Source organism: Phragmites australis, chromosome 8 (genome assembly GCF_958298935.1).
Source record: "Phragmites australis chromosome 8, lpPhrAust1.1, whole genome shotgun sequence".
NCBI lineage: Eukaryota > Viridiplantae > Streptophyta > Magnoliopsida > Poales > Poaceae > Phragmites > Phragmites australis.
In genome coordinates, this window is record NC_084928.1 from 6,200,166 (window position 1) to 6,222,604 (window position 22,439).

General features: G+C 45.1%; 1 protein-coding gene across 1 annotated transcript; it reads right to left on the reverse strand.

Moving 5' to 3' along the window:
• Positions 1–5,428: 5,428 nt before the first annotated feature.
• On the reverse strand, positions 5,429–11,766 carry LOC133926454 (transmembrane emp24 domain-containing protein p24delta3-like). The gene is made up of 4 exons (XM_062372401.1): positions 11,402–11,766; positions 6,461–6,670; positions 6,277–6,353; positions 5,429–5,738 (listed from the first exon to the last, which is right to left on the reverse strand). Exons 1-4 carry the CDS (start codon positions 11,594–11,596, stop codon positions 5,594–5,596), a joined length of 627 nt encoding a protein of 208 aa, XP_062228385.1. The 5' UTR covers positions 11,597–11,766; the 3' UTR covers positions 5,429–5,593.
• Between the last annotated feature and the right edge of the window lie 10,673 nt (positions 11,767–22,439).

The window sequence follows — 22,439 nt, forward strand, 5'->3', positions numbered from 1 at the left end:
ATTGCAGATGAATGATTAATCTCACGAGTTGGGGTCTCACAAACCGACGAAACGGTGAAACTGTTCTTGACAGAATAATCTAAGCAAAACCCAACCCTAATTAGGGCGGCGGCTACTGTATATAAAGGATTAGGGTCGGCCAAGGACCCCTAGACGCGTCCCTAATGGACTCCAACACGATACATGGCCCAACGGACCAAAAACGGTGACGCAGCACCGGGACAGATTCTGGACGCTGACTTGTTTCGACGTTTCCCGTTGACTCAGAAGGAATTTGTACCTCAAACCAACGCCATTGGTTTCCTTATGAAATTATCTTTCCAACCATATGTGAATCGTCGAAAACGGAGTCCGGATGCGTCCTGGGCGTCCGTTTTATTGCTCGCTGGTCCTGGAGGCCGAGGCTGATTCGGACTCGAGTTGGACTGGACCTCCTGCTGTTGTTGGACGTCCTAGCTGCTCCTCCACGCCTCCAAACCTTCCTCTATGTGTTTCCTTGTCCTCTCCATGATTCCTAAACAACACATAATCATTAGGTAGTAATCTATTCTCAAAATTATATAAAGAGTTGCTTAGGAACGAGCTCACCTCTAAATTTAATTGTCGTGCGCGAGCTCTTGTGATTGGACCTTGAAAGTTCAATGGAGGATCATTGTATGTATCCGAGGGAGTGATGTCCTCATCATGAAATCCCAAATCATATCAAAGCTCGTACAAAATCGAAGATCATCAAACCAAATAAATAACAATGTCGATCACTTATTATAAATAAACCAAAGTATATTTCAACTTGGTTTATCAAAAATCGAGTTTAAAATGTTGCCCCATTGACATGTTGGAAGGATCAGAGAAACTCGAGAATTTTGTGCGAAGGAAACGATCGTCAGCAGAACGAGACTCAGTACGTGCGAGGTGAGTCGAAGCATGCGCACCTATGACCGGAGGTGGTGCATAGGTGGTGACACACCCATGAGCCAACCTCCGGGTATCATGGGACTCGTGGTGGCCATCTGACACTGTATGTCCATCTCTGGAAGGTGCTCCCAGCACGCTCGCCCCACAGAGGTGACCCATCGCAAACACGCGATCCGTCGTAGTCGTGGTTGACAGAGGTGATGCAGCCAACCCGCCCAAAGCCGGATGCTCCTCGATTTGCTTAACTTGTGCATGAAGCTCGTCCACGGCCTGGTGCAGACCCTGAACATGCGTCTCCAAGCTTGGCTTCCACGTCTTGAACGTTTGTTGAATGGCCTCGAGACGATCCCGCATCAGGCGATTGAACACCTTCTGCTTTGCGCGATCTTCTTCCTGCTGATGCCGATCCTCCTCCAATCGCTTCATGAACAAGTTGAGCTGTGCAATCTGGGCATCCATGTCCTCCAGATGGTGCTGCTGCCGAGACGCGTACCTAGGCTTCAAGTAAGGATTCGCTTCCTCTTCCTTGGACGTTGCCGGTTTGTGCTCTAAGAGATGATCGCCGAATCTCGCTGCTCCCAGATTGTGCTCTAAGAGATGATCGTCGAATCTCGCTGCTCCCAGGTAGTCGAAGTCGTCCAATCGGATGATGGTGGTGGTGGACTATGGCTCTGATTACCAAATGTCATGAACCTACTGCTATGAGAGAGAATAGAAGGCTGTAGAAGAAAAGAAGAACTAGGGAAGGAGAGAGATGGTCCTGAAGCCACGCCCAGGAGACGTTATTTCTGAATTCCAGCCTGGTTCTGTTACGAGTTCGGCACAGCTTATATACGTGCTGGCCCTCACGCGCACACAAACATCCACCCGTTAGAAGAAAATTTTATAGGACTCTTTTACAGAAAGATTTTTACGAGATCTTGATCTATGTCGTTCCTCTCCTGATTCAACGGTTGGTGCGTATAGAAGAGAAGGATGAGAGTATGTGTCATATTAAGAGAGAAAGTCTTTTGAAGTATGGATCCTATAGAATTTCCTTTCGCCTCTGGCACTCTCGCTGCTCTATGTTGTTACCGATCCGTTGCCATCTCCATCCGTCACTGTGTCTCCTACGCATCACTGGTCATGACACAAAGGCCCACCCGCTTCCTTCGTCGGTCCGTTTTTCACCCCCGTAGCGCACGGGCTCGACTGATTTGGCCCCTTCTTGCCGATGTGGACCCGCGTCGCACCACCTTTTTGTGAAGTCAGGTTCAGTCCAGCTCAGCCGAGTCTTCACCGATCTTCTCGTCCCTCTGGATGACCGGTGTGATTAGAGGTGGAACTTGAACTATGCCGGAACGGCCCTACTCACCTTTAGACCCAATCGTGCTTCAGGCCCTTTGGGCCGTGTCAGCCCATACATGGTACCGGGCTGTTGTGCCGTGCCATGCCGACTCTACTCACCATCAGTGAGGCCCAAGAATGGCCCATAAGCACGCTAGTCTAGTTGGTGCTGGACCGGCCCAGCCCAGTGTTTGCTGCTGGTGCCTGGGAAGTACCTGTTATCGCATGCGCGCGTGCTGTACTAAGTTGCTTGCTACTGCTGTCGTATGCCAAGCTGCCAGCACTCTCTACTTGCCTTTTTTTTAAGAGTACTAGTCTACTACACCTAGTACTACATTGTACACTGGCAATTAATGAGTGATTATGCTGTGCTTTCTTTCATATGCTGGACTAACAAGGTAACTACAAAGTGGTAAGATTGCTTATTGCTATGCTTTCGGACCCTTTACATATGGGGCTATCCTAAGCACGATCTAGTTTTGGTGCCTTCGGGCCCTTTACACATTAGGCCGACCTAAGCATGACCTAGTTTTCGTGCTGCACCAAATCCACCCATCGTGCCTCACATGTAAGCCTAGGACAGCCCAGTATTCATGCTGAGCTGGCCCAATCCTCTTTGATTTTGTGTCGTATTGTGTCATGCCATACTGTGTTTGTGTTGTGCCATGTCATAGGCCAACCCAAAAAGCACGGAAGGGAGACGGGCGCAACACTGACAAGAAGATTGAGGAGATGAGCAACAGTCACCGGTGTGGATGGCAACGGATTGAATAGTCCATTTTCTACATTGTTATTTATATTTTAATATAAATACAAATATAAATCTGAATATGCTCGAATATGAATACAAATCGGATAGTTTGAATCCGAATTCGTATTCGAATATCTACTCGATCGGATTGTAAGCAAATATGATACACATTTAACGACAAGAATTTTTATTTTTGTGCGAAAAAATCGTTTACATTTGGAATTACCGAAATTTTAGAAATTTCATTTGAAATTCATGTTGGAAATTTATTTTTTGGTCAAATTTGATTGAAATTTGTTCAAATCTGACTAAAATTTGTTCCAATTTGATTGGGCCGGAATATATAAATCTTGTTTACCTCTGAAATTTCTAAAATATTAGAAAATTTTGGTTTCATGGTTGGCGGATACGGATATTATGCATTTCTACATTCGAATTTAAAGAAATTCGGATATCTATTTCCATATTTTAATTGGATTCTCAAAAACGAATTTGGATATATCTATTTTAATATCCATTTTAAAAATAGATACAAATATAAATACCTATATTCGTATTTTGATAGATATATCCGATAATTTGGATACCTATTCATTTTCCACCCCTATCCTTAACCGAGCACTAGCAGCAGGCTTCCCTGCCGCCATGAGCTCTCCCTCCAACTCCAATGGCCCGACACGACACCGCTCAGTTGAACCGATCTCGCCGTCGCCTCGCCAATCCTTCCCCTCGAAGCCATGGAGCCTATCCCGGCCTTCCTCCCTCCTATGTTCTGCTCCTCGCGGGTGCGCAAGCTGCCCTGCTCCACCCAAGCCACCGCCAGCCTTCCTCCGCCGGCGATGAGCTCGCTTGGCGAAGCTCTCCTCCCACTGAGCTGCTCCACCGCCACAAGCCCTACCCGATTGCTGCCGTCGTCGAGCAGCCCCATGAGGTAGTTCCCCGACCAGGGGAACAGCTCGTGCTCCGCCTAACCCTGTCGCCTAAGCCGTACCCCCACTCCCGCCGTTGCCAGAGCACGCCGGCGCAGCGCCTTCTCCTCCATGCTGCGGAGTCCTGCAAGCGCTCATCGGCGAGGACATCCTAATACGAGCCCATGGGTTATCATCTCCGCGCGTCGAGGCAGCTAATGGTGGGCGACAAGCTCGGCGTCGTTCACGACTAGGGATGAAAACGAACGGGAACGGTCGGGAAAACCCCCTAACCGTTTTCATTTTCACATTTTCTCTCGAAAACGGAATCGAAAACGGGAAAACCGGAAACGGGTATGAACTCGGGAATATCGGGATATCAAAAACGAACCAATCCGAACATAAATATGCGGGTATCAGTCAGGAACCGATAATTTAAAATGAGAACACCAATCCATAGAACAATGATTTCGAGTATCGACGCGACACATAATTAATTGACACCAACAAAAATAATTTATATCATACACAAATGAACCACGTAATGACATAAGTATCAACTGAAAAATAACTATCATGTCGTAACTTAAGTACTCGGCATAATATACAATCATACAAAGACTAGGATTGTAGGTGGTGCAAGAGCTTGAACAACATCGGTAGGTCAGCAGCCGACCGATACTGGACCACTGGGATCTAGTTGAACTTTGGGATAGAGGTTATGTTTGGACTGGCCGGCCGAGCTTGGTATGTGAGCTACATTGTGATTTGTGAAGTTTGATCTCAATTAGAAAAACGGGAAATTCTAGATTAAAAACGAGAAATCCGAAAACGGTCGGAAAAACCCCATAACCGTTTTCATTTTCACATTTTCTCTCAAAAACGGAATCGAAAACGGACAAGAAAATATAGAAAACGGAACAGGATTTATCCCGTCCGTTTTCATCCCTATTCACGACAGCGCAGGCCGAGGAGCTGGTCGCTGCTCCCCACCGCCCAGTCTGGGGCGCAACTTAACCAGGGTCCACGCTGGACCGATCCTAATTTGGTTGACCTTGCACGGCGTGGGTCCATGTCGGCGAAAACAGGTCGAATCGACTAAGCGCGTGGTGCGCCTTCACAACAAAACCGCTTTTGAGAGGGAATCTCAAAATCCATGTGACGTTTGGGTGGTTTCTACAATTTTGCCGAAAAAGAAAGACATTGCACGATTTACCAGACTGAAGCCTGTCGTGTCCAGCCCAACCTGAGACAGGCCCAATGCCACTTCTCAATTTCTTTTATTATCTTCAAATTTGGCTTAACCTTTCTCTTCATAAGCTTTTCAGATAACCAGATGTGAGTTGATACACGATATCACTAACCAGATGAGAGTTGAGACAAATATCACCATTAATGCCAATTTGTCATTTCACTACAATCCTGAGACATTGATAGAGTTAAAAATCCATATTTCATTGATGCCAGATGATTGCGAGAGTAGCAATCATGTTTGCCATCAGCATCTGCAAAGAAATCAAGATACATGGATGCACTAAATTGCACATAGTATTAGTTGCTAGCTATTGAAACCATGTATCATGTATCAACCGTATGCCCATCATTTAAGTTTTTCGAAATAAGCATGACAAAACTGTCTTTCTCTTAGGGTAGTCAACACCGGAGTATACATATCAAACAGGTGAATATGGATTTAAATAAGCTTCTTCTTCCGGAAGAACCCTTGAAGATGCCACAACTGCAGCACAGAGACCGCAATGCAGACTCCCAGTGACAAGATGCTGAACCAGGCAACCCTAGAATTTGTTTTCTCGCTCACCGTCCGCATCTCCGCCTCCCTGCATAGATAATCCCAATCATGCATCAAGCCCTGCACTGCTCAGAAATAATCCCGATATCTATGTCGAATCATCATGTGCAGTATAGGAAAAAGTGAGATCTGCAATGGAATTCATCACCACAATCATGTTTTGTCATTGTCCTCGATCTTCCTGGGCCTCTTTGGAATGAAAGAATTAGAAAACACATGAATAAGAAAAATGGAAGGTCATGTATGGTGGAATCCTTGAATTTGAAGTGCTGTGTTTGGATGGTTCGTAGGAAACAAACACAGAAATTTCGGAGGAAAAAAGGGAGAGTGCATTGGATTTCTCAAAGGAAAAATAAAATGAGGTTTGAGCTCATGTCTACTTTCCAATGGAATTGGAAGCATAGGAAACCATTCCATGGGAATTTGACATTCTTAATCCTATGTTCCAAACAAGTTTCATAGGAAAAATTCGTAAGGATAGAAATCCTCCAAGAATCATTTGATCCAACCTATGACTTCCACACAATACCCCCCCCCCCCCCCAAAAAAAGGAACATATAACTTGCCTTGCTTTTAGATACAACAAGTTATGATGGATGGATCCCACTGCAGCTTCAAGCTTCCTAAGCTCTAGTTCAACACCCTGAGCAAAGGAAATTCAGATTACAAATAATCAGATACAAAAAATAATGCAGTAAATTGAAGTGCAAATGTGCACTTGGACTTAGACTAGACTGTATTTAGGCATACCTCAATTTTTTCCTTCTTGGCTACGGCATCCCAGTCCTTTGTTGCAATCCCTATCTTCCAATCAAGACTTAGAGATGTTCCTGATCCTTTCTCCGCACTGTCTATCCAGAAGCATGCAAGATAGTTTCCAGCTTCTGAGGTAGTGAATGCAAACTGACCCGTCGTGGCATTTTCATTGTGATGAACGGTATTACCATATGGTGAGGTGACCTAAACAAATCAAACATTTAGGGGGTAAAAAAGAGGAAGCAAATTATACCACATTCGACATCATTGCTCCTAAAAAAAGGAAGCATCATTACTAGCATATCTCAAACAACTGAACAAGAGTGGAGTACATTATGAGCTTATTATTACAATGAAACGTTTGAGAACATAAACTGAAACAGAGAGCCCCACTCACAAACACACAACATGCTAAGGCACCATTGGACATGATAATCATGTGAATACACATAACTCTGTAACTGGGGTACACAGTATATTGTTCTTGAAGGCAGCAAAGTTAATGTGCAATGAAATCAATTGACTTTATAAAGGCACCCATGACTTATAACGATGTATTTGTAGGGTTTTAATATGTCTCCACACGTGTTTTCTTTTAAAAAGGGGTTGCTCTCTAAGTACGCAGTGGATTATCTTTTCTAATGACCAGCAATAATGTTCAAGAAAACATGTAAGCCTTGCATAATCAAGTATATGAACATCAGATAGCATTAGCCCGCCTGGAAACTGGCAAGCAGTTAGCTCGTCGAGGTGACAGGCTCCTAGGGTTCCAGCGCCGCCGCCACCCGGGCCCCCCTCCTCCTCCACCTCCGGCGACCTCGCCGGCGGCGAGAAGGAGTGGGGACCCTCTTTTTTCTTGAAGATCTTCTAGTTTTAGTAGTTTTTAGCCCCTAAATAAAGTTCTCAGATCGTTTGTCGTCGATCCGTCTCTGCCAGATCGGCTCGCGGTGGCGTCTGTGATGTCGATCCACCGGATCCGTTTGCAAGTTGGCCGGATCTGCAAGCTGCGACTTTGATCCGCGAGGTGCTAGTCGATCCCGGTTGGATCCAGCGTCGGCGACGGTGTAGTGGCCCTTCGAAGAGATGCCACATTCTGACGCCTTCCGCGGCTCCTCCTTGCCTGATCCGGCCGTTGGGGCGCAGGCGAGCGGGCGGCGGGCCGGCGCGGGCGGCGGGCCGGCGCGGGCGGCCTCAGCGCCCGGGATCTCGGCATGCCGATGGCGGATGAGTCTGGGAGGCTCGTGGCCAATCCGGCCTCAGGTTCGGCATGGTGGTGTGCGACAGTGCCGTGCGGCGAGTGCTCGCCGCCCGCCTGCCGGGACAGCTGCGTCAGTGGCCTGCGGCGATCACAAGGCCGACGGTCGTTGTCCAGCCTTCTTCCTCCCTCACTTCGTGGCTGTGGATGTGGAACCTACAGGAGATTTTGCAGTCATGGCTTGCGATCTGTTTAAGCGGCGGAAGCAACTTTTCTTCTTCGGAGATAGTTCAGATATTGGACCTTTTCAGATATTGGACCTTTGGGGAGTCTCTCTGATCTATTGTTATAGGGGAAGAATATGGTTGCCGTAACAGCTACCAAGAGTCGATGAATCAAGGATCTCATAGGGTGCTGAGTCAGAAGTGTTGAGGGGCTTCGTCTTTGTTTCTTTTCTTCTTTTTGTTCGTTATGTAATGGCTAAATGTACCTTTGTAGTACAGAGGCCGGAACAATATTTCATCTCGAAATAAAGCTTCCTTCATCTAAAAAATGAACATCAGATTTGAGGTTAATCCCACTGGTATTGGTTTTGCTTCCACAAGATATGAGCTATGACTTATCTACCCATAGACACACAAGACTACAAAGACTAGATAATGAACAATCTATTAATGCTCATAAGTCATAAGTCTATTCACAAACCCAATATAGAAAACAATCCCTCAGTTGTTGTACATTGGTGTTATGATCCCCCAATTGCATTAGCGTTACTAACTACAAGAATGGTATTTTAAGAATAGGTGCCGAAGGGAAAGGTGGAATCCTGCACTGTGCGCTACTTAGGAGAGTGCCATTCTGCATAGAAAATCCCAAATTGAAGCAGATTATCCCCATCTGAAGCAATGGGCAAGTGCTGTTTTGACTTTGAGTCAATTTTCATCATGTCCCCAATCCAGGAACCCGAGAGTAAGAACAGATTCCTCATGAACTGCAAGCTAGTAATAGGTTTTCCTCTTCACGGTAGATCACACAATCATACACGGAGCATCTGCTGAAACTGTCATGTTTTAGCTTTGCAAAATGTAATCAACTTTGAGTATGCCTGAATTCTTCCTCCCTCTCTCAAGTAAGAGCCATTTTTTTACTAAAAGGAAGCCAATCTACTAAGGTGCCGTTTGGATGAATGGTGGGATAGGGACAGGGAAATGAGAAGGGTTATTGTTGGAGGGTGAACCCCTCAAGCGGGGATCCGGAGGGACCCCTTTTGAGATTCGGCCGGGGGTGATTCTGAATCCGCTTCGTAGGTGAAATAAATGGGAGTAAATGAGATACAGGTGGAGGTGGAATGATCGGATGCAGGAAGTAGTAAATGCTCAGGGGATTTTTAGACAGGTTCGGGCCACACTGAGCGTAACATCCTACTCCTGTGTGTATACTATAAATGCTCTGAGGATGTTTCTCTGAGGATCTGCTGGGTTACAAGAATATTTATCTAAGTTTAGAGCTTCGTGCTTCTTGTTCTTCGGTTGAACTGTCTTCTATGCTTCGGTGCTCGTCAAGGCTCCTAGACTTGTCCTCCGCCGAACTTGACCTGAACCATTTTTCTCCGGGGAGCCCGCCCCACTTATATACCCGCCGGGGCGGTGACGTGCCCATAAAGGATGGCGCGAGTTCCGAGGCGCCATAAATGGAAAGCAACCATCATGGGCTGCTGCGCGAGGTGACAGGGAGGGTTGAAAATGCGCCCCCGTCCGGTCTTGTTCGTCATCATGCCGCTTTCCAACGGGCGCCGCAGGGAGAGCCCACCGGGCAGCCACCGAGCAGCCCGGCGTGCCCGCCCGGTCAGAGCAAGCCTGACACAGCAGGGCGGCAGGCGGGGCGCCTCGAGCTCTGCGACATTATCCCGAGGCGCGCCGGATGACGCGCGATAGGACCCGTGCATTAAATGTCCTCACGCCTCCCTGCCAGGCCGTGGCAGGGACTGACAGCAAGTATGGGGGGAGCAGTTGGAAATGACAGGCCACGCGCCCTCTTAAATACAGCATCGGGTCTTTCACCAGTTGACACCTTACCGTGAGGCCTCTGTGGGGACCACTGGCAAAGGACTTCTCAGGTCCTCGGGGAACCGAGTGCTCGGGAGCCATTGTTCATAGCCCTGAGCACTCTCTCCCGGATATGCCCTTTCTTGGTCCTCGGGGAACCGAGTGCTCGGGGGCCACTGTTCGCGGCCCCGAGCACTCTCTCCCGGAACTGACTGTTTGGGTCCTCGGGGAACCGAGTGCTCGGAGGCCACTGTTCACGACCCCAAACACTCTCCCGGAACTGACCGTTTGGGTCCTCGGGGAACTGAGTGCTCGGGGGCCATTGTTCACGGCCCCGAGCACTCTCTCCCGGGACTTGGCTTTTCTTATCATCGGGGAACTTGGGTGCTCGGGGACCACTGTTCGCAGCCCCGAACACCCTCTTCCCGGCACTTGGTCTTCTCGGGTACTTGGGGACCACTATTCGTGGCCCCGAGCACCCTCTCCCGAAACTTGGTCTTCTCGGGTCATCGGGGAACTCGGGTACTCGGGGACGACTGTTCGTGGCCCCGAGCACCCTCTCCTGGAACTTGGTCTTCTCGTACCTCGGGGAGATACCCCCCAAGGGAGGGCGCCACGTGGCACTCTGCTGTTCTGGCCTCGGGACTCGGGGACCCCCGGTTCCTGTGTCACCGACAGTTATGAAGCTGTGGGTTTGGAAGAAGGATACCAAATTATAATACTATTCCCATGTTTGGGAATGTTGGGTTTGGGTTTGAGATTGAAACTCGAAAGGACCAAAATGCCCATGCATCTTTGCCGAACAAATTAGAAACGAAAACTTGATCACTTATATGGAATCGAGCAACATTGCCATGGGCCACGATAACATCTTGTAGCTTCTGTTGGACCTTTACCATGACACGGGGCAAGAATTACAGACAAGATAAGCTACGGGTAAAAAAAAGCAGCAAATCTAGGCATAAGTAGCATGCCGCAAAGCATCAGGGGTTGACGACTGACCACATCCTCGATAACCCAGGCCAAGCCCCTTCGTTGTCGCCCACGAAGCTCCGCGCTAGCAGCTCAGGTGTGCCTCCCCAGCCGTATTACCTGTGATGGGGATCGAAGTGAGGTGTCGTCCAAGCATGCTAAATGCTTGAATGAGCGACTGGACGAGGCTACGTTGCTGTGGGAAGGTACGCCCTCTCATCCTCCGCACAGTGTGCTGTTGCCCATTGCTTTCCACATCAGACAGCGGTGGATTCAAGCGATGAATGCGGCGAGGGCTCGGAAAAGACGAGAACAAGGTTAATTTGGTCCACCACTTATTTCCAGGCCATAACCCACATCTCCCTGGATAAAATGAGTGAGATAAGAGATCTCAATATCCCACTCCCGGGCCTTCTTTTTTTCCCAAACCCTTCAACCAAACATTGGATTAAACTCATCCCACCCGCCATTTCCCATTCCCACCCCTCATTTCCCATAATCCAAACGGCACCTAACTACACAAGTCTACAACCTAATTCGCACAAACAGCTTAGAACAATCTAGCAGCTCAGCTACGTCCCAATTCACCTACATCGAGACCCCAGCACGCACCAGCTCACCGGACCAGATCAGGATGAAACACGAGAACAGAGGACAAAATCCGCAGGCCAAGCTCCTCCAAACGGACAAGACAGGGAGAGGGGACCGAGCCGGGGCGCGTACCTTGACGGCGACGGTGGGGTGCGCGGTGGGGTGGGACTCGTACATGAGTGCGTAGTCCGCGAGCACCACGACGTTGGGCTGGATCTCCTCGGAGACGCACTTGGTCCCCGACGGCGGCAGGTCGAGCCACACGGCCTCCGCCTCCGTCAGCAGCAGCACCGTCAGCAGAACCGCCGGCAAGATCGACGCCGCCATCCGCGCAGGCGGATCTGGAGCCGAGCGTCCCTCTCTCTCTGCCTCTCCGGTCGCGCGTAGTCGTGGGAGCTTGGACTGTCACGAGCAATGGCGTGCGGGAGGGGTTGGGGCGAAACGAGGCGACGGGGACAGCGTCGATGGGGTGGGTGTGGTTTTGGGATTTTGTTGTTTGCGGAGGGGTGCACATGAAGAAATTCCCTCGCCACGCCGCAATGGGGCCCGCGCTGCGGGTTTAGAGCAGCTTGGCTTGTGGTGCTGCTTGTTGTTTTGTCTTTTGTGTCCTCGTGGGTAACGTCGTGAGGGAACGGGTTCAGGTTACTCAAAGTGCTTTGGGCCAGATTGCGCTGGATGAATTTGTGTTGGGTTGGGCCGTAAGCAAACTTTTGTCAGGAAGACAAATTTTGATTTTTTTTATATTTTTAAATGTTAAAATTGCAAATATATATACACACATGTCTGTTTTGAAATTTTGCAATTTTATACTCCTATTGCCGGCAGGGCGATGAGGCTACGGTTGGATATCCCCTTCCAACGGACGACAGGTTTTCCTATAAAATAGCACACTCAACCTCCCCGCACGTATTGTGGTCACTTCATTTATTTTTCACCAACACAAGAGAAAGCGCAAAGGAGAGGAGAGGAGAGCGGCGAAGCCCTGCTGGAATTATTAGTGTTGGATGTAAATAGTATAACTTTAGTATTATTTTTTTTTACAAAATAGTTATGTTAGTTATCAGATCTAGTTTTGGACATAGGTTAGGTATCAGATTTAGGATTTAATGATATTAGACTAGTTTTTTTTACGGATAGTTGTACTATTATTAAATTTAGATTTTGTGAGGACCCATTCATAAAGTATTCTAATTAATCATCAAAACGATCATTTGCTTAATCATGACCATGATGATTAACTAGAATACCACTCCAGTAGTCCCGACACGTGCTTTGCGTTCAAGATCAGAATCATGACTTTTCAACATATAGCATCACAAGAAAGCTTAAGAAATAGTGAGTAATTAAATTATATTACAAATTCTTAAGGATTTGACTATTTATAACAATTTATATCAAAAGGAAGATAGGAGGATAAATAGCAGTTCACCTCCTAACCAAAACTAGATATTACGCAGTGAAAGATTAACACCTATGAACCAACAAAAATAGGATGAAGCTATATGCCCTTAGGCTCCATCCAAAAGCCTCACCACACAAGTAGTTTGCATTACTCATTCCCGCCACCTACATTAACGGGCATAAAGTAGCCAAACACAAGCTCCTCCTCACTGGTAGAACCTAAAAGAGCGATGTGAGTATGAAGGTACTTACAAGATTTAATTCATAATAGGTACATATAATAATCCGACTCTAAGAAGAATGCATTGATGTATTAGTAAGAAATTGACCATATGGTCAAGTAAATGTCATAAGCAAAATGTAACTTAACATACACATGTGAGCTTCTATAGTTAATCATAAGTATCATTCTATCTCATAACTACTACAAGAACATATGGAACTGGAACCATAATAAGTATATCTATAAATTGAATCATCTCAACTATAACCCAACATGTTATACCACAACATCTCATATTTGTAACTCTACGACCAATGCAAATGGACAGAAGCATGCTCATGACCGAGAGCATGGCAATTCGAATTGTTCTCACACCCTGCAGGGGTACAACTTTACTCACACAACCGAGTCCATCCTCTTAGCCCCCGAGACAATATTTCTCCTACCCGGAACTACCCATTTGCACATGCACCTATGGCATCAGGGTTACCGCAAGCGTGTTACGAACACCTCCGGCTCCCAGCCACCTTGCTTTTCCTTTATTTTCCTTACGCGTCATAAGACCGCAAGGCAAGAGACAGCATGGCGTATGATGCTCAGCTCATTTGTCCATTATCCGAATATGTGGTTGTATGAAAAGTGCTAAAACCAAAGGCACTGACGGGCGGTGCTTGTCACACCTGGTTTTAACGGACAAAATCAAATACGACTTATATGTGCCCAAGATGTTCAACACACATAAGGACGTCACGGGTGAAGTAACAAAAGAAATACTTGTATAGAATAAACGTTAAACTCTTACAACAATTGACATATATTATCTTCTATATAGATATTTCTAGCGGAACAGAACCACTGGTAGCTAACAACACCAAAGGCAACCGATCGGGAGACACGCGTCTAGAACTTTACAACCTCGTCTTGATAGTCTTTAACATCTTCACTTACTGAGCAGCACCACACATATCGCATGGCATAGGAAAAATAGTAAGTGTGAGCACATGATGCGCTCAGTAAGTGTATAGAAAAATAATGATATGCAGGCTTATAACAAGAATAGGCTAACGCATGGTATATTTGCGTAAATGCGAGTAAAGAAAGATATTTGGACTCAAAGCATTAAACAATTATTAAGTGTAAGTAGCCCAATTATTCCAACCATTTACCGAAACCCGAGTCAGCTACTCTGCTAACCATGACCATCCACTATCACCAAAACCATAATCAAACTCACATCCATAACCAACTAATCATGTAAGGATCCAAGCCTCTCATAATCGTGGGTACGGCTGTTATAACAGTTTTACACTCTACAAAGGTTGTCCAATTTTTAGCCACGAGTCGTGATATCTATGTTGCCGTGTTGCACAAACATTTAACACACGTCAATGGTGTGTCGCTAGGAGATCATTACGAAGCATGGTCTATCAATTAGGTCCTGATACTCCAATGAATACCAGCCAGGTGTCTAATTGATATGCTAAGCTTTACCCATATCAGCCTCGTATTTGTTACGGTATTTTTTGAGTTGTCGCTCCATGAACCGATCCTTATATGTGACACTTGTTTCACTTATTTACACTTGGTCAAAGACTATCCAATAGGGAAAATAACCAACCACACCTAACACCACTGCTTTGAACTTATCCACAAGCCTACCACATAAACCACTATTATCAAACCAACTCCTTGCCTAAGTCCTAGGGTTCCGTGTTACTAAAATAAGTTCATTATCATCATTGCATATGTCCACTAAACATGTATATGACACTTCCCCAACATCCCAAAAGCATGGCTAAGCAATTCTACCCAAGTGACACATATCAACTACCACTTAAGCTTCAAGGAATGTAAAGGAAGAACTAGGTAAACCCTAACACAGGTGACTACCCATCAAGTTAACAGATATTGCATGCAATTTTGTAAAACAAAATATTTGAAACATAGGTTCAAGATGATCAAGGACACTTACCTTTTATCCAATGTTGCTTAGTACTGTCGAAATATTGGTCTTGAAATCCCTCGAACGGATCTGAAGCGTTATCGACTAATTGCTAATTCTACTGACAAACAAAAGCAACATCAAATAAACTCCAAATTGCAAAAACAATAGGAATAGAATGAAAGACTAGGATCTTTGATTAGACTGGACAAGAAGATCAAAATTGATTGGACTTCTCTCGAAGAAAGTTTAAGGCATTGGAACTAAAGCTTCACATAAAATGATAAGAATCGATTGATTGAATCATTAACATGTGTGACCTTTAAATTAATACATTATTTTAAAATAAACTCATGTTTGTAACATAATGACATGTAGATTTGATCAGGACCTATATGTCATTGTGGCAATCATAAATTTACTAATTAAATCAATATCTTCATGTTGTAGGTATCTACATGTTAATGATGAATAACTACTATAAAGATGTGAGAATTGATACATAAAACTGGCATGGTGGATAGATCATGTTTTTAGAAAAAAATTGAGCAGAAGAATCACTCAAATCGGAACTAAAACAAAAAAAAGTGAGACTTTACAGTTCCAGTGACTTTTTCCAAAATAACTAGGGCCAAAATCTAATTTATTAAAGTCCAGGAAGTTTTTTGAAAAAAGATATGACCTAAAATTAATATTTAAAAAGTCTAATGGGCTTTCTGTAAAAAAATTAGGACTTAGATATAATTATTTAAATTAACCAAAGGCCTATTTGTAAATCTAGGGCTGACTGGGCCTAGTTGGCTTGCGTGGTGCACACGTGGCTAACATGTGGGTTGACAAGTCAGCAAAGTTGCTAACATGGACAACGATGTGGTGGACTAACATGGCACATGTACTGACTGGATTCAAGTATGACACGTGGCAAAGGGTGATTGGCCAGCGAAGGGGTAAGTTGATGATCTAATCTGGGCTTTTGATTTTGGATCGATCAGTCAGGAAGAAGTGGTGGCTGAAGAGAGCGAGTCCACAGCGGAGGGAGCTTGAGCTTGACAGCGAACTCGCCAGAGTTAGGCGAAATCCTCGTCGCCGGCCTCGAATTTCAATGGTGAGCAGCGGAGGAGCTTCGAGAGTGCGAGGGGAACTCGTTTGGAAGCTTACCTCGGGTGACACAGCACGGGAAGGTGGTCGGCGACGATGGCGGCGGCGGCGGCGTACGGGAGCACATCGGGGAGGTCGCTCCGATGGCTAGGAGACGAGGGCGAGGGCACGGGAGTGCTCAACAGATGACAGTGAAGCTCGAGGGTGGGGCAGCGATGGCAAAACATGATAGATTTGATGCGGCATTGAGCTTAACCGAGGGGTGGCAATGTCGGCGGGGCGACTAGGGTTTTGACGTCTCAGCGAGATAGGGCACGGGTGCAATGGGTTGCTGCAAAAAGAGATGAGGGTGCGTCGGTGCTATTTATATGAATTGGTTCTAGGAGTCCAGGGCATACATGCCAAGAAGGAGGGTGGTGGCACGTCGAGTCCAAGCTGGACTCGGCTGGAGTCTTCATTGTAAGGATCGGTGACGTCCTAAGAGGGGGGGGTGAATTAGGACACTTAGAACTAAACCGGCTCAAAAAATAACACAAGATAAATCTATATCAATTTCTATCTAAATGTGCTCTAGGTTTATCTAGCGTGTCTACTCTACCGATTAAGGAAACTTGCAACCTATCTAGTAAGGTAAATTGCAAGAATGTAAATGCGGAAGTGTAAAGAGGGTAGAGAGAACAAACTCGGCACAAGGATTTTTATACCGTGGTTTCGATGGCATGAATGCCACCCCTAATTCACGTTGGAGCTCCACAAAGGATATGCTCCCGGTCGGCACCCGGTCACGGCCTTTGAGCCACCAAGTCACAAAGACAAGTCCTCTACCCGGATGAGCCACCAAACCACCAAGGCAAGGTCTCACCACTAGCCTCTCTTCCGGTTCCTCGCCACCGTGATCATTTCGGAGCTTGAGCCACAAAGGCAAGGCTCTCCGCGTCCCCGCACAAATACCTTGCCGCCTCTCCACACCAAGTCGGAGGGTCAACAAGCTTACCGGTGAGTCACCAAGACTCCAAGGTACCGGCGTACCACTTGGTACAAGTTAGGATCACTCCTTGATCCACTCTCTATGCAGCTATCAACTAGCTACACTCTCTCTAGGCCTACAAGCACTAATCACTCTCTAATGGTGTGCTTAATCGCCTTGGATTTGATCACTTAAGCACTTTGGTGGCTTGGATGTCTTATCAAGTGTACATGAACTTCTCTGGACTCCAGCACCTTCAAATGACTGAGTGGAGGAGTATTTATAGCCTCAAACCCGCCAACTAGCCGTTGCCCCAACGGCTCAGAAAATTGTGAGTACCGGATAATCCTGTGATGATAGTAGTACAAGCACCGGATTATCCTGTGAGTACATCAGAGAAACTAGCCGTTGGAACCCACTCAAACTCAACTGTGAGCACCGGATTATCCTGTGATGAGTTAGTTAACACCGGACAAAAGCACCGGATTATCCTATGCCCATAAGTTCATTTTGGAGCTCTCTGCAAAAATTAGTCCGGTGAGTTTATTTTGTGAGCACCGGATTATCCTGTGATGAGTTAGTTAACACCGGACAAAAGCACCGGATTATCCTATGCCCATAGGTTCATTTTGGAGCTCTCTGCAAAAATTAGTCCGGTGAGTTCATTTTGTGAGCACCGGATTATCCTGTGAGGCACCGGACTTATGTTGATTTGAGCACCGGATATTCCTCTGAAGCACCGGAGTTATGTTGATTTTGAGCACCGGATTATCCTGTGAGGCAAATTTCAGCACAACTGTATTTTGGGCATAACTTTTCGCTCCGAACTCCGATTTTGATGATCTTGGGCTCTATTGAAAGCTTGTGAATAGATCTACAAGATTATACAAAAATCCATCCCATTTGATCACATCAAAATTCATTGTGAGCACCGGATAATCCGGTGAGGCAAATTTCAGCACAACTGCGTTTTGTATTTTGGGCATAACTTTTCGCTCCGAACTCCGATTTTGATGATCTTGGGCTCTATTGAAAGCTTGTGAAGAACTCTACAAAATTATACAGAAATCCAACCCATTTGATCACATCAAAATTCATGGAACAAGTCCAATTCATTCCTTTCTTTGTTCCGGCTTCGGTGACTTCTCTTTTGTTGCATCCATGAGACTTACTAAAGCATATATTTGACAAACATGTTAGTCTTATTGACTATGTTGTTATTAATCACCAAAATCACATACATGCCCTTATGTAATTTAGGCAATCAATCTAAGGGCATGTTTCCTACATTCATCAAGGACGACGAGGGTGTGGGCCCATGTGGCAGCAACACGGAACGAAGGCAGAAGGCGCTCGAGCTCCATCAAGCGAAGACACAAGAGGGCATGCGGCGTGGGCGGCTGGCTCGTGTGGCCCAGGCAGAGAGGAGGCGGGGTGTAGGCAAGCTGGGCTGGGGTTGCCGGGCCCAGGCGGGAAAGGGGTGGAGGGGAGAGAGAGAGGGCCGGCTGGTGAGCTGGGCTTGGGAAGTAGACCGGATCGAGCCAAGAAAGAAAAGAGGGACTGGGCTGGGCTAAGAGAAATGGTTTAGGATTTTGTTTTAGGAATTTCAGAAAAAGGAAGAAGCAAATACAATTCAAATAAAATACCAAATAAAGCCTAAAATTCTAGAAAAATATAACAAGCTTTTTTTGAAATCATTTAGAAAATAAAATAATTTGAACTTATGAAAATATTTTGGGATTTTGGAAATAAATTTTAACTCAAATGAATTCAAATAAATCCCAAATAAGCTTAAATAAAATCCAAGAAAACCCAATTAAGATCCAAAGGCCAAATTAAACCTAAATGCCTATTATCATCATGAATGCATTCAAACAAATAATAACCTAATTCAAATTTGAATTTGAATTTAGAAAATAGGGATCTTTCCTATTCTAATTATTCAACCTATAATCTAATCTTGGAAAATTTTAGAAATTTATGAAAATTGAAAATCAGGGTGTGACCGTGCTTAAACGATGCAAGCGTTCTATTGCATCATGGCTCCTCTCCCGACCTACTCCTAGCACCACCCATATCTCGTCTTATCCTCACATTTCATACAACCCACATCATTATCATGTGTTTGTAAATAATAAGTAATCCTAAGCTCACGAACAATGGTTGAACCATTGCTCGACTTCTACCGATGACCTAAGCATTGCCAAGCCTATCGAACAAACTTGTAAGTTAGACATCAATAATGTTATCAAGGTTTCAAGGATATGAATAATCAATAATAACTTAAGGTAGAGGTAGTACGATTCATCAACATAGATTCTACCCATCTAACCCGATAATGGACTCACTACTCATTCAAACATACATAAAGCGTAATTTATCAAGTTATACAATACAAAATCCAAAGTAGTAAGTTGAGTATGCTTAGATGTTTACCTTGCTACTCTGATGGTTGCCTGATACTTCTGGTGCAGTACTCACAGAACTCAGGTAGCTCGGCGGCACCTTTACTCGCTTAGACCGTCGGCGTAACACTCTCTAAACGAATCTAAGAATGCATTGCAAAAATAATCAAACAACAAAAAAGTGTGCATATGATACATGCTTGATAATTTATAGAGTGTCGTGTTTCGAAAACATTTGTAAAAGACCACCAAATTATTAGGGTTCTGAAGTTTGAAACCCCGGACAAGGTAACCTAAGTACATACAGCCTTGAAGGGCTAGCGGTCAGACCGACGTGAAGGTGGTGATCTGACTGTCGGTCTATAGAAGGTTTTGGCGCCTGGAGGTCAGACAAGCCCTAGTGGTGGCCTGACCACGAGACCTTGTCGGCACCACTTTGCGAGGCCTTCAGCAAAGGGTACCAAAATACTCTATGGAACTAGTAGAGTGCTTCTAAAGTGATTTGAACAACACTCACTAAGCTAAACTCAATATACCCCATGGGTAAGCCCTAGACTAAGGTTAAGCTTAGGTCTAAATAGAATGGGGATCGATTAGAGCTCGGGAACAATGAGAAAATGGTAGAAGATGACTCATTACAGCGTAGAGAAGCCTTCTATTGGAGGGGATTACTCCGGGGAAGCTCCAATTTAGAGATCAAGCTACAGATGGTGTAGGGCTTGAGATGGACGAACTCACGTGGAAACTTCACCGACGACAAGGGTGAAAGGGATGAGCTTGAGGAAGCCTTCGGCGAGCTCGAGGAAGTCTCCTCCGTCGATCTTTGGACATCGTGGACGTAGAGGTGGTCTCTCACTCTCTTTTGGTGTGAATGAAGGAGTGAGAGTGAGAGTGTGAGAGAGAGTGAGTGAAAGAGAGTTGGCGATTTCCTTAAGTGGAGTCACTGCGTTGTGGTGGTCAGACCGCGAGATGGGTCGGTCAGACCGCGGGAAGCCTTGGCAAGCCCACATGGTTGCCCCCTGGAGGTCAGACCACGGGGAATCCTGGTCAAATCGCGAGAGCGATCTTGTGCTAAAAACTTGATTCTATTCCCCTTTTTTATTCTTCTTCATCTCCAAAGCATTTAGGGTTTTCTTAAAGGGCTCTAAACTATCTTCAAGTACTTTTGAAATATATTTAAATTCAAATTGTCAAACGAATATACATAAACATAATGTTATGATGATTATAAATGCTTAATCACATGATTAGCGTTTTGGGACGTGACATGTTTTTAGAGCAACAGTTAGACCTTAGTTTTTAGAGCAACATAGAGTAATGTTAGATGTTTATTTTATTGTGTTTTGTTGTTGTAGATGTAGCACATATAGTTATTATAAACCGAAACAATGGTATAATTTTTTGTCGATCATGGGCAACTATGTTAGATAAGTGGTATTTCAATATTTTTTTATGGAGAATGAGACATTGTTTATGGTCCGTGAGTGGTAGATTAGTTGGGGTTTGACTCGGTGAAGAAAAGGTATAGCTAGATCAATGAAAAAAAAACTTTTGTAGCATTATATGACTGGTTAATATGGGGTTTAAGAATATATCCTGAGCAACAAGAGCTGACTACTAGCATTATAGTGGACCGTGGAAGTGAAGGTGTTTACGAGAATGTCCTCTAGATAAGCGATACCTCGGTTTGAAGGAGGTACCTAGAGCGGGCAACTGAGAGAGGTTGGCCACTTATGTTGCTTGTGTAGTGGAGGTACAGGGAGGGAGTTTTGAAGGTTGTAGGTAATGTGGAGGAAAATATGGAAATGGTGGTACACAAGGTGGAAGAATCAGAAGTTGGGCAATCCTCGGTCGATCTGATGGAACCAACAGGTGAGCCAGACGAGGGGGGACTCACCACTAGTTTAACATCTCTTCAGAGGTAGTACATTGTTGTAAAGTCCAGGAGGAAGGAGTATGATGTGAATTGTGTAGATGAGGGTTGCTCGTGGCGAATGCATGCCTTCAAGGAAAAGTGGGTTGACTACTGAAAAGTCTTAATATTGGTGAACCACACTTGTCAGATGGACTAAATGGAGAAGCACCATATGAACCTATCATCAAGTTTTGTTGCTAACATCATGTATGCCTAAATTGTGAGCAGCCTAAACTTTGAACCCAGATTCATAATCAGGGCAATTGAGGAGGAGTACCAGTACACCATTAGCTATGATAAGGTTCGGGACGTACGAAACATTGTGTGATAATCTTCCATTGTTGCTTCACATCATTGCTTAGAGGAACTCTAGAACTTACACTGACACTGCGCACTACCCGTTGGTGAAAGAACATTGTAAGTTGGCTTGCTAGAGAGTTTGTATCTAGGAAGAGTGCCTTCTGGTTCTTAGTAATTGGTCCAAGGCTTGTGTTGACTGCATGAATTGCAACTTATCGGGCAAAAGAGCCTACTTCTAGGAGTGTCTTCTGCTTTCTAGACAGTGGTCTAAGGCTTGTGTTCACTACATCAAGTGTTGTTGTTGACTTGTCAAACAGAAGTAAAGTCAGTGGCCAACAAATGTGAAGAAGCAAACAAAAGTAAGTAGGTAGTTGGCTTACACATATGATGTTTGATCAATAGTCACTTCTATGGCTTTGGTCTTCTTCTTCTTTTTACTCTTGGGCTTTTCCGGTGCAATTGTAGGGGCTTTTGGATCATAGACTAGTCTATTATAAGTTTTCTACAGATGGACAAATCATCTTCATATCTTGCACTTGTCCCTCCATTTTCCTAACCCTCCTTCTACTCCAATTATCCTCCTAGTCCTTGTCCTAGCTAACCACTTAAGTATAGGTGTCAGCAGTTTAAATCTCATGTCCACCTTCTTTTATTGGCTCTTGTCTATCAAAAGTACCATAAAACTTGCATAGGTTGCCTTGAACATCTTCACTGAGTAGTACATGTGGATAAAATCCTTCAAGTATATTTCCCTAAGTGAACCAATGAAGCAAATTGCATGTCTACAAGGAAACATCGTTATCTATCATTCCTTGTAGCAACATTCCTTAGTTGTGAGATCAATTGTATGCCTCCAAGTGGACAAATCTCTATTCACCCCACCAACTTCCCCAGTAAAAGGTAGACTTGTGTATATTAT